The sequence below is a fragment of the Ceratotherium simum genome, chromosome 16 (assembly GCF_057802395.1).
Source record: "Ceratotherium simum simum isolate JZ-2026a chromosome 16, ASM5780239v1, whole genome shotgun sequence".
Classification (NCBI taxonomy): domain Eukaryota; kingdom Metazoa; phylum Chordata; class Mammalia; order Perissodactyla; family Rhinocerotidae; genus Ceratotherium; species Ceratotherium simum.
Window position 1 is genome coordinate 41,351,216 of NC_141915.1, and position 13,160 is coordinate 41,364,375.

Genomic DNA, 13,160 nt, shown 5'->3' on the forward strand with positions numbered 1-13,160 from the left:
AGCCTGTAAGCAAATTAGGTGAGAAAAATGCTGACATGGGATTAAAATAACCTAGCAAACTGAGCATGGAGGTAACTAAGACTTGATAAAATCTACAAAGGCCATTTTCTAGGATAGTAAATGAATTGGAAATTCATTTAGGTGGGTATCTTTTGGCCATAACACCTAGAATTTCCGGAATTACCTTTAATTTGCCAAAAGAACTACCCACTTGAGCTAGAAAAAGTAACTCCTCATGAAGTCATTAAGCCTGAAGGAGTTCACATAGTACCAGTTATCAACCCAGCAGGCAAAAGGCTACTTCTTAGAGGAGCTATTTATAATAATATTTGGCAAATTATTTTCCAGCATAAGCACTAGGTTCTCCTCACCTATGGCTTTTGTATAATAGTTATAAGCTTCATTGTAATCTTTCTTGGCATAGTATGCATTTCCTTGTTCCTTGAAAGATTCTGCTTCCCTGAAAAGGAAAGAGAAAGAGAATCATGTTACTTTACCTAGGCAACCACCTCTGTAATGTCATGGGGGCAATCTTTGGTCTAGAGCCCCTGGCACACTGAGCTGAAAGTTAGTGTGATATTTGAAAGAATTTATAGATTTGTTTGATGGGCTGATGGACCAAAAGGAAGTGCTAGGGGTTGGCCCAGTGGCATAGTGGTTAAGTTCGTGTGCTCCACTTCAGCGGCCTGGGGTTTGCAGGTTCGGATTCCAGGCGTGGACCTATGCACCACTTATTAAGCCATGCTGTGGCAGGTGTCCCACGTATAAAGTGGAGGAAGATGGGCACAGATGTTAGCCCAGGGCCAATCTTCCTCAGAAAAAAAGAGGAGGATTGGCAGATGTTAGCTCAGGGCTGGTCTTCCTCAAACACACACACAACAAACAAACAAAACCAAAAGGAGGTGCTAATGAAAGAATCCAAGTTCTTCAGATGCTACGTTTTGTCACTTAGATACATTCAAACTAAATCAAGAAAACCTCTCTCATGTTGCCTGCCTTGCCTTGCTATTCCTGCCTCTAGTCATTCCCCTTAGGACAGGCAAATTTAGACATTCTCTCATAGAAACCAATCTTTATATTTATTTCCTTTCCACTGTTGCACAACTGCTGCCACTTTAGCAAACTTACAAAAAATCAGCTACAGGTAATTCCCTTCAGGGGCAACTGATTTCTCAGTGTGAAATGGGTCACATTCTTAAGAGTTTTGATGATTTATTTTCTTGAAAAGTGGCTCCTGCACTTGTCACTGGAAGGACAAGCAGAGCAAAAGCAGGAGGCAAAGGAGTTAAAAGCATAGCATATTGGTGTTTAAGATGAAGGACAGAGTTGAGTGACAGCAGAGACTGAGAACTTGGATGACAGGGACATACAAGGTGTAGGCTGCCAGTGCCATGCTCTAAGAAGTACCCATCTACTGGTGTTCCCTCTGCCCATCACATCTAGGTGGGTACTTACTGCCTCCTCTACCATCCCTGTAGTACCCTGTATAACAACCAAGTGGGTAATATCAGAATTTTTGGCCTACCCCAAGATCCATTTTTCGAAGCTGTGCCATTCGACAAATTGTATTTTCCAAAAGGAATAATGTTATATAATTGGGAATTATATTCCTGACCAAAGAACTAGAATCAAATCAGACATGTTTTAATCAGACAATGTTTTAAAAGAACAACAAACTAGTAACTTCTATCAAAGATACCCCAAATCATTCTTCTGACCAGCTTGAGTGACAAATATAATTCTCTACCAAAATGAATACTGCAACATATATTTGTTATAAGGAAGAATCTTTGTTTCTTTTCCTTTCTTCCACACATGCAAATGAGAACCCAGTTCAAGGGTTCCCTGAAGTGAGGACAAAAGTACATAGTTCTTAACCTTGCCAATGGTATGGGAGTTTACAGCTTGATTCTACGGACATCAGCACTGGGGAGATTTGTGATTTATTTACTTACATATTTTAAACTACAAACCGGCAAAACCGCCCTCCTTTTATTTAGGCGATCTCCCTTTCCATTGTTCTCCATCACTGTCCTGGCAAGCCTTACTAACATGAAAAGGCTGCTGGAAGAAAGGAGAAGGAAAATGGGAAATGACCCATTTGACAGATTTGAACTGTGATGGATAGAAATCTGCTTGAGTAATTTTATTATACCAGCTGTCAGAATGCTGTAAATAGACCATCTGCTATTAAAAGTCCTCAAGAAGAATCCCTCAACTGCAAGACTTATGAGACCAACTGCAATCTTTCTACATGGTGTACACCATCCTATAACTCTAAATTAAGCAAGGCATTATAAAAACTATGAGGAACCTATCCTTTAAGAGTAGATATGCCAAGAGATTTGAAGAAAGGACTTCCCCAAAACTGGATTTTAGAAGTTGAGTTTAATTCCTGTAAAGAAATGGAGTAGAAAATTCAAAGGAAACAGTAGGTCCCAACTGTACCCGAGAAGATCTAGCTGTCTCTTCAGTTGGCTAGAGGCTAAGAATATACAAAATCTTGAGGAAAACCAAAGGCATCGAGGCACTTGGACAGATGTTGTGTCAGCAGTGTAAGGCTTGTGAGTCAAAGGTGAAACAATGTATAGAGCTACTGAGAAGTGCCCTTTCTTTCAGGAAACACTAACTCCCATGGAGGTGAGTAAGTTCAGCATTGGCTTCTAGTAAAAATGCAAACGATGATTTCTGTGGAAGATTAGTAATAATTATGGAGGCCAGGTACTTTCCATGCATTATCTTCTTATCAGGTGAGTTTCATTATTACCATTTTTCAAAGGAGGAAATTAAGGCTTAGAAGTTAAAAACTGGCTCAAGGTCAGGATGTCAACTCACACCTGTCAGATTCCAAAGCTTCTGTACTATGGTAAGTAAGCTTTCTGATGCTCAACTCTACCTTTGCCTAAGACTTTAAAAATTAATCTGTATTGCTAGGAACAAGATATGGGTAATGAATACGAATTTATTTAAACTAAGGCACAGGGGCCGGCCTGGCGGCACAGCTGTTAAATGCGCGTGCTCCGCTGCGGTGGCCCGTGGTTTGCAGGTTCAGATCCCAGGCACGCACTGACACACCGCTTGTCAAGCCATGCTGTGGCAGCGTCCCACATAAAGTAGAGGAAGATGGGCACAGATGTTAGCCCAGGGCCAATCTTCAGCAAAAAGAGGAGGATTGGCAATGGATGTTAGCTCAGGGCTAGTCTTCCTCACAAAAAAATAAATAAATAAATAAACTAAGGCACAAAACAGCCCGAGAGTAGAAAATCCAACTCAAGAACTGCAATCTGGATTTAAACAAGCTAAATGACATTCCTAACAATTAGTCAGAGAGAGAGCAGGGCTCCTTTCTCTTTAAGATGCAAGACCTAGTGAAATGGACTTTGCCTCCCCCAAGAAATGCATTTCATTTAGTAAATGGTGAGTAGATTCCATTCTAGAGCAAACAAAGCAAGTAATGTAGAGTCAGCCCACAGCAGAAAGAACAAGAAGAATTGTGTTGTGACAAGTTACCACGTTTTTAACCTCACACTGCACAGCATCAGGCCAGAATTAGCTATTCCCACACAATTGCCTCATGAAAAGGACTTATTTTCATAGAAACATGGTTGATTAACAGCTGCCCAAACAATGGGCACTTAGTGCTTTTAGACTGAATGCTTATTTTTGCCTCCAGGCCCAACACTCAAAGTGGAGTCCCGCCTTCATTGTGAACCTTCCCACCAGATACAAGACAAGCTTTAACCAACGGGCCTGACCCTGAGAGACCAGCCGAGGAAAGAGCGGATCTTTGGAATCCAGCATGGCAGCAGCAAGAACTGAACAAGGCTGCATCAGTAACAATTCCAGGGTCAAATCCATTCAAGTCCTGCCCTGGGAGTCTGAGAAAGGGCTGAAGCTTGTTCAAGTTGCTCTTACAGCAAAGGGACTGAAGGATGAGATGTCAAAGGCGTGAGACTGGAAAAGGAGAAGAGCCGGTTAACACTGGAATTGAGGACAATCTGGTGGTGGCATCTGTCACTCCACTCACTGCCAGGGTCAATTCATCTGACAACCAAGTGAGGTTATAACATGTACCTACTAAAACACATCAGTACTGAGAAAGGAAGAATTAGGATTAACTGGGTTCACCTGGACTGTCTAAAAAAAAGAAAGAATTCCAAAACAGACTAAACAACAGATTCTTTTCTATGATTCAAAATAAAATTCAGACTAAACCCTGAAATATAATACCACAGCAAAATATAGATTTGGCCATGACTGACCTGATGGTGCTATTAACAGCTACACTATATCTCTAGTGCTTTTTTAGACTTTCAAAGCATTTCCTCTGAAGATCTTCGCAATGGCCTTCTGAAGTGGTTATGGTGATACGCGTCCTTCAACACAGGAAGAGCCGGTGAGGTACCCAAGGTGGCTGCACAGGTGTCCTAACTCCTAGAGTCCTATGTATTTTCCACTAGATCCTGTTAGTGTCGAGGTTTTTAGATTAGAACTAATTCATCTAGTTCCCCACCCAATCCTTGGGTCAACTCTAAACAGAATAAGCTTCACCTCTCTGACTTACCAAGAGATGCTGGGAATGACTCTACCTCCACCAAACCAGCCCTTTCACTTTAACAGCCAGCAACAAATTCTTGTGAAAACAGCTCCTGAAATGTTTTCAAAAAACTCTGTCCTCTTTGGATGCAGGATGGGAAGGTGTCCCACAACAGGGTCAGCACTGGAGGGCTGGGGCCAGCCTTCCCTCAGACAGATAGAAGTAAGGAGAATATATTCCACTCTTGGTCTGCTTTGCTATTTTAAAATGTCTTTATTTTTCAGAAATAACATCAATCAGAAAACTGCCCTGAAAACCTGCTCTTCTACACTACACTACACTACATGTGTGTTAAAAATCTATTTATCCTCTGATCATGCAGTTACATTCCCTCTCTCCCAATTTAGCACTCATTCATCACAGATGCTAATTCCAGCAACAAACACTGCCAAGGGAATCACTCAGTATTACACAGGTCTTAGCATCACGTGACCATATCAGACAACCTGGGCTTAAGATCACCAGCCAACTTTGCACATCTACAGCTCAACTAAATCAAAAACACATTAAAACACCACAGCTGATATTGCAATGTGCCCCAAATTAGATGTCCTATAAAAATTTCCACTTTCTCTCTAAAAACTTCCAAGTTGTACACTTAAGCAAGACCTTTGCCTTAGTCCAACTAGTCTATCTTTTAGCAATTAAAGAGGTATTCAAAAACTTGAGTCAGCTTTCACTAATGCAGGCCTCACTGGGCGGTAGTTTTTAAAACATCGTCAACACAGCTGTGTTCTCTCTGGAACTGCTTCGCATATCACATATTTGTAGATTATTAAAATATGGACGAGATGCTGCATCGTTTGTACAGTATCATTTTAAGATTTATTCTACCTCAGTGCATGAAAAATAAAGACCGGCATGGGTTTACTATTCTGCAACATTTGTAACCTAGGAAATGCTGATTAGGTTTTTTATGATGAAATACATACCACACTGCTTTTACTTATTTCAAGTATTTGGCTAGAATAATATATTTTTAATAAAGTTCAGCTCTTCCAATAGCATTAATAGTTTAAATCTAAACAGATGCAGCAGCTTGAAGGAGGTCTTTTTTTTGTTTTCTTAATACATTTTGCTACTTCTGAAGTGGAAGAAAAATCATGAAACTTTGCTAAAATTACAAATCAGGATAAAATGATTTCTTTTGTTAGAGCAGAGGAGTGATTAGGAGCCTCTGATTTTGGAGACTAATTTTATTGGCAGGAAGAACTTTAGAAAAATAAATCGTTCCTTTTTTTACCCTCAGGCTATTAACAATAATACTTTATACTGCCAATGAGTCAAATACCCTCCCTGCATTCCTACTATATTTACTACTTCCAAAACGTCACCCTTACTTTATGATTGCTGCACCCATTTCTTTTATTCAGTCAAATTTACTTGTTGCCCGTTGATCTAGAAATGTCCTCCACCCTTTAGAATTTATGGGATCTTGGCCAGTCTCAGAGTAAAAATTCCTTCCTCCTTCCCACAGTCTGAGACCTCTTGTCCCCAAAGGCATGTGGTGAGGCCTGTTTCATGTTGTACTCTCTCTGACTTTCATGTGAGAATCCAGTAAAAGGAGCCTAGGAGGCTAACTTTTACTCCGTTTTACCAGATACATATTATTCTCTTTCTTTCTTTTTTATCTTCTAACTAATCTAGGGGTGAAACAACAATTTAAGTTTCACGTAGATAGGTGGACGCCATATATTACTTGGAACAATTCCACAGATTGAGTGCTTGCTAAATGCAAGGCACTTAGCTGAGTGCAAATAAAGGCTTCATAATGGTCCAGAGAAAACAGAGGTGGGCTCTATCCAACTGCTACCTATTGGTACAGGTGGGCTACCCAGCTTCTTTTATCCAATTTCCTATAGAATAGCTTCTGCTTTCACTTTAATGCACAACTGAAGCATCTGCCCTCTCCCCAAAAAGAGGGAAGGTGGGGAAGATGAAGAAAACTTACTAACATACCAGTTCAAATTGTTCTCTGTCTGGACATTCAAGGGGAAGCTCAACAGGGGCAGAGCTACAGGGGACCGAGAGGCACCAAGTGGAGTCACAGATAGAGTCTACACAAGGCAGTAGCACTCTCTACTGCTTGAGGAGGGAAGGACACCAGACAGCATGCTGGAATTGGCTAGGTCTTATTCAATGGAGAAAAAAAATCAATCCATTCAGCTGGAAATCCCATCACTGCAGGCAGAAGGATATTCACATGGAAACAGCTGCTTCAACTGTGAGTTATAAAATTATGCTAGTTCCTTAAATGGGAGATGTCATAATCTGTGTTATCTACCATCTACCTGACCTTCCTTTACCACTGGGGAGAGGACACCCAGCCATAAAGATGCTTCTGAGAAACAAGCTTCCCTGAAGCCACTCTGAAACACCAGTCCCTAGCTTTTCAGCATGAGCCAGAGGCTTGTTTTCATAATATATCCCTAAACTCACCATTTTCTATCCCTTGGTTCCCCATTTTGTGAAATCTCCCACTACCCTCATGAGGACACTAGCACCCGTCAAAAATCTAGAACTGAGGAACTATAATAAGAAAAAGGCTGCTTTCTGAGTTTTTTTTTGAGGGGAAAACCTCAGAGTGGGGAGTTTGGATTGTCAATTGGTATTTTGCCTCCCTAGTTCTCCTGGGTCCTTAGTTCAACAGATGGCTGACTATCTCAGAGCAAGCTGTACGAGGAAGAACTCTCACGACAGAAACTCCAAGAATAAGAGAGGTCCTGCTTGCCTCACATACTCTCCCCAAAAGTTTAATACTAGAATTAGAAGAGATGGTTAACACTTTGCTTATGACAGTGTGGCCTCCTCACACACACTTTAAGTCACATGCCAATAGAATAGTAGGTCTCAGAATCAGACTTTGAAAGTCAAATACTCCTCCTCCTATTACCATTCGCAAAAGCCTCACCCCTGCCAATGGTGAGGTAAAACATAGGAACTGGCATTTTGATCTAGTTGGGGAAGAAAAAAATTGTCAATCTAATAAAATGAATAGACTACTGGAATAACTTGCACTCGGAATCCTCCTCTCACTGTTGAAATTCGGACAGTTTAAAAGAATACCTGGAACGACCTCTAAGTAACTTCCACATCACTCAGCACTGGAGAAGGGGGACCAAACATTAGTGGAGTAAGGGAGAAATGGGTTCTCAGAGGGACTTTGCATCAGACCACAAGGCATCTAGGCAGCCGCTGGCCATTGTTCTCCAATCTTCTAAAGTCCTAGAGAAAGAAAGCAAAGGCAAATGCCCAGTACTCAACTTTTAAAAACTTTTACAACACTGGCTTCATGACCAAACTATTCCCTGATTGGCTGGAATGTACAATAAGGCTGGGTTTTAGGCCAATCAGAGCTCCGGTCGTTGGGAATGGACTAGACACTAGAGCAACTGCCACTCACTGGGCCCACCACTAAAACTGCTCAATTTACCTGGCTCTGGATAACATATGGATCTGAATTAAAGCAGCAAGGAACAGAGAGACCCTTCCTCTGTACTCTACCTTTGCTCCAGTAATGATTACTTAACAATTTTGCCACTTGTTAATATCAGGATTCAATTAATTTGCTGGTACTCAGGATTCTCTATTCCTAGGTTTATCTCTTCCTTATCCATGATTTATTTGACTCATTTCCTATTTCTTCATCTCTGACTCCATACTTACAGTGTACCAAAATGAAAATGAATGCTGAACTATGGAAAACAGTATGGAGATTCCTCAAAAAATTAAGGCTAGAACTACCATACGATCCAGCTATTCCACTGCTGGGTATTTATCCAAAGGACATGAAAACACCAATGCGTAAAGACACATGCACCCCTGTGTTCATTGCAGCACTATTCACAATAGCTAAGACTTGGAAGCAACCTAAATGCCTATCAAGGGACGAATGGATGAGCAAGATGCAGTATATATACACGATGGAATACTACTCAGCCATAAGAAACGATGAAATCCAGCCATTTGTGACAACATGGATGGACATCGAGGGTATTATGCTAAGCAAAGTAAGTCAGGGAGAAAGTCAAATACTGTATGATCTCACTTGTAAGTAGAAAATAAAAACAACAAACAAACACATAGAGACAAGAGATTGGATTGGTGGTTACCAGAGGGGAGAGGAGAGGAGGGAGGACGAAAGGGATGATTAGGCACATGTGTGTGGTGATGGATTGTAATTAGTATTTGGGTGGTGAACATGATGTAATCAATGCAGAAATAAAAGTATAATGATGTAAGCCTGAAATTTATACAATGTTACAAACCAATGTTACCGCAATAAAAAAAATTAATTTAAAAAAAAAAAGAAAAAGAAAATGAAGGCTGAGAGCAGTGTTTCTCGCTGATTTGGGCTCAAGATCAAAGATAAATACCCATTCAGCTTGCAGGCTTATTGAATGGCTAGTTGCCTGCCCTGGAACTTTAAGAGCAAGTTTAGGGCTACAAATTCCTAAGAATTTAAAACAGGGTGAGGAATAAGACAGGGGACACGCATCCCCACAAGCTCTTCAGTTACGGCTACGAACTCCAAAACGTTCCAAGAAGCTGCAGGAAACACACAGCAACTACAGCAGACCCTGGGATATGGATTCAGGGTTGAGTGCTTCCCACCAACAATAGGGATAGAGAAATAAAAGGCAAAATCCACAAAGAGTTTATAACAGCTAGGTACTAAGAAACGCCCTAATAATTGTTCTTGCTTGCGTCCATCAGGAAAACAGATACAAACAAGTTAAGATTATCAGCTCAAGAAATCAGGTAAGGATGTCCTGGTTCCTGTTCTTTCAGGCCTCACTGTCCAGTCATGCCAGTGAGTATATGCTAGGACAGAGAAGTGTTTCTTCTATTGATGAACAACTTGAAATCCTTCAATTTTACCATAACAAAGACTACCTATGGACACCAAGCTGCTCTCTAGCCCAGGAAATGTGACCAGAGAGCCTTCACTCAAGACAAGTATTCATATATCAGGTAAAGCAATCAGCAACTTCCCAGGAAAATTTAAGGCCTTAAATTAGCTGAAATTCATTACTTCTGAAATTTACCTCTCTGGCTCCCAAGTAGCTTTATCCGTTCTGGTGGGCAAAGAAAAATAAATCATCTTCATATACAGACCCCTGATCTATTTTGGAGTGCCAACTAACATATCTTTTATTTTAACCTCTCAGCTGCTATGGGGGGAAAAGAACTTTGTCAAAGTGACAGGCAAAAAAATTGAAGTCCATTTCTTTTCTCTCTAGAGACACTAAAGCTAAGAAAATGAAACATGTAGCTATTTAAAATGCTGCAACCACGAGGTCCAGGGTCTTGCAAGCTTCTCTCATTTTGCCTCCTGTGGGACAGTAAAAATTTAGCAGCAGCAGCAGGATGTCCTTGAGCCAAGATGCAAGGAAGGAAGGACTCCAGGCTGGACTTCACAAAAACAACCCAAGAGACCCATCAACTTCCGTGTCCCCAGATGAACTGGTAATCAGACTGTAACGAGAGACAGAAACTTGGTCAAATGACTAACCAAGCCAGATAGTAAAGGGCACTTGTAAAGGAGTTCCTATCCCTGCCCTTTGCTATGCCTACACAGGAGGATTCCAGGATATGTGTAAAATGTAAAACAACCTTCCTCCAAATCTTCTAAATCCCCACTCCATTTTCAGCACTGGAAATCCATAGGTAAACAAAGCTTTTTCTTAGTAATGGATCTCAATGTTTACCCTCCTAAGGATGCCTTATATGGCAGAAAGTCAAACTGATTTTTTTTATTTCACTATATTTTCCTTTTGATTTGCTCACACCTAAGTGGTATATAATAAACATCTGTTTTATTATGTCTAAAAGATATCCGTATAAATATGTATAACATGTAAGTCTATTTGGTAAGAAAGCATTTTTTCAGTTAAATTTAGTTATTTTTTCTTAGTGGTAGATTAAAAATTGTGCATTTTACAATGACATCTTAAATTCTATGAAATAAGGCAGTTAACATAAGTCAAGGGTCGGCCCCGTGGCTTAGCGGTTAAGTGCGCCCACTCCGCTACTGGCGGCCCGGGTTCGGAACCCCGGGCGCGCACCCACGCACCGCTTCTCCGGCCATGCTGAGGCCACGTCCCACATACAGCAACTAGGAGGATGTGCAACTATGACATACAACTATCTACTGGGGCTTTGGGGAAAAAAAAAGAGGAAGATTGGCAATAGATGTTAGCTCAGGGCCAGTCTTCCTCAGCAAAAAGAGGAGGATTAGCATGGATGTTAGCTCAGGGCTGATCTTCCTCACAAAAAAGAAAACATAAGTCAACATCCTCTCCTATTTTGTTAAGATTTTATTTATTTTCTCCCCCCCAAAGCCCCAGTAGATAGTTGTTTGTCGTAGCTGCACATCCATTCTAGTTGCTGTATGTGGGACGCGGCCTCAAGCATAGCCGGAGGAGCGGTGCCTCAGTGCGTGCCCGGGCCGCCAGCAGCGGAGCGCGCGCACTTAACCGCTAAGCCACAGGGCCGGCCCTCTCCTATTTTGTTAAACTGCTACCAAATACCATATGTTTTTGTGTAACGTGCTCACATTACAACATCACCTGTTTTATGTGTTTTAATCTATCTTTAGGCTCATTTACTACAGTTTTATGATAGAATACCCTCTAAGGCTGTAATTTTTTTTTTTTTTTAAGGAAAAAGACTTACTTTAGATAGGAGGCTTTGAAGTGAAACAAATTAGAGACAGTCCTACATCAGAGATTTACAATGATTAAGATGAGTTTTTTTTTTAATTACATATAGCCCAAGTCTCTATTTATAGCACAAAGAACCACTGAACTCTTCCCAAAGTAGATCCTTACAATTAATTTAAGCTGTGTTGAACTCTTGGTTTCTTATTTTGCAGTTCCTTAACGATGCTGAGGATGCTTAATTCTAAATACCTGTAAAGAACTAGGAACGATGTGAAAACTCAATACTAAAAACACAGAGAGACTAGACTCTGACATCCTGACTTCTCTGACATCCCAGGGACCTACTACTACATGTTGTCAAGCCTCTCAGCTCCCAACAGGTCAGGAACTTGGAACACTGGCTGCAGTAACTACCCTTAAGCTGGATAACCATTCATTCTGCCTCACTGAGTACCTCTTAGGTTTCTAACTTGGACAGTAAAAAATCTCAGAATCCTGATTTCAGTTCTCATGAACTAATTTACATCGCCACCTCAAATCACCCAGACTGAAGCCATAATGGGCTTGCTATAATGATACGAAATATGTGGGAAGGAGACTGAGGGAACTGTAGTCAACTAATCTGCAGTTGATAAAGAAAGGGCTCCAAATTTCCAGAACCTTTTCGTTAATTCTGCTTCAGGATTATGACAAGTATGACTACCCACAACTGTGTTCCAACCCTACGTCCAACAACCTGCCTTAGCTGTAGCCAGAATCCAGAGCGTTCTCGAAAATCACTCACTCAGCAGCTCCCCTGGCTAGTCCGGACTGGCAAACTCGAGCCACTGCGGCTGCCCAGCAGTGCCAACAGCGCCCAAGCAGTTGCCCTCCTCCTTCCTGCTTAAGAAAGAACAGTCCTGGAAGAACGAAGATCTTAGGAAGGAGGATGGAGGAAAAGGAGTTTGACGTGTAGACACGAAACAAGCCCCTCACTCTTCCTTCTTTCTCTATCATCGCCGACTTCTGGGGTAACCGGGGGGCGGAGGGAGGACAAGGTCAATAATGGAGACATACAATCAGCTCGGACCCAGACTAGGACTCGCTGGGGTATAAATACTGAAGAAAGGGGGTGAGGACAGCACAGGCTTTGGTGATGCAAAATGCTGACAGACAACAATGCACAGAAGTTAACAAGAGAAGGCGGGGGTCAGGGGCGATGTAAGGCAGTCGTCATCGTCGCCGCGCCGCCTCCCCCACCCCGCCACAGACCTCTGAAAGCTCCTCAGGGACCTGGCTTTTACAGTCAGGACGACCTTCCTCTCTGCTAGAGAACACAGCTGTGCCTCAGCTCCCCGGCCAGGCGGAAGCGGGAAGGAGGGCCGACCTCCGAGAGCGCCCCTTCAGGGGGTCCATCCGGACTCGATCTCAAATGGGGGGGACGCGGAGGGCGGGGCATCGCCTTCACAGCTAGGGGCTGCATCATGGCAGGGACGGGTTTCCCGGAGCCACGGAGCAGAAGCTCGTCCCTTCCACTACCCTGTCACCCGGTTACCTCTTCGCTTCTTCGTCGTAGAGCAGCTCTGGCTCGGTCGCCGCCATTACCACATCGCACCCAGCGGCAGCCGCCATCTTACCGCCGGGACCAGAGAGCCGAGTGGGAGGCAGGCGGTGAAGAGCACTTCCGGTCGGAGCATCGAGCAGCTCGGCGGCGCTGCGCCCAGAGGGGCTCCCTCGAGCCCGTCTACCAGCGAGAGGCTCTACTTGGGGCCAGAGCGGCCTTCCGCCCCCGGAGGTCCACGGTGGTCTCCGCCCCGGGGCGGGGACCCAGGCACGATTCCTGTGCGTAGGGGGCGCCACTGTACCCTTGGGTCGGAATAGGAGCGTCTAGCCTCTCTAGGTTTTGGCTTCCCTCAGTA

At 42.7% G+C, this 13,160-nt stretch overlaps 1 protein-coding gene across 1 annotated transcript in view; it reads right to left on the reverse strand.

Annotated features, from left to right (window-relative positions):
* Positions 1–12,958, reverse strand: part of DNAJC7 (DnaJ heat shock protein family (Hsp40) member C7) — a 31,493-nt gene extending 18,535 nt beyond the window's left edge. Inside the window, exons 1-2 of the mRNA XM_004434471.3 lie at positions 12,797–12,958; positions 372–460 (exon numbers count right to left, since the gene is read on the reverse strand). Coding sequence (XP_004434528.1) covers positions 372–460; positions 12,797–12,873 — 166 coding nt within the window. The 5' untranslated portion in view covers positions 12,874–12,958. The remainder of the gene's footprint in view (positions 1–371; positions 461–12,796) is intronic.
* Between the last annotated feature and the right edge of the window lie 202 nt (positions 12,959–13,160).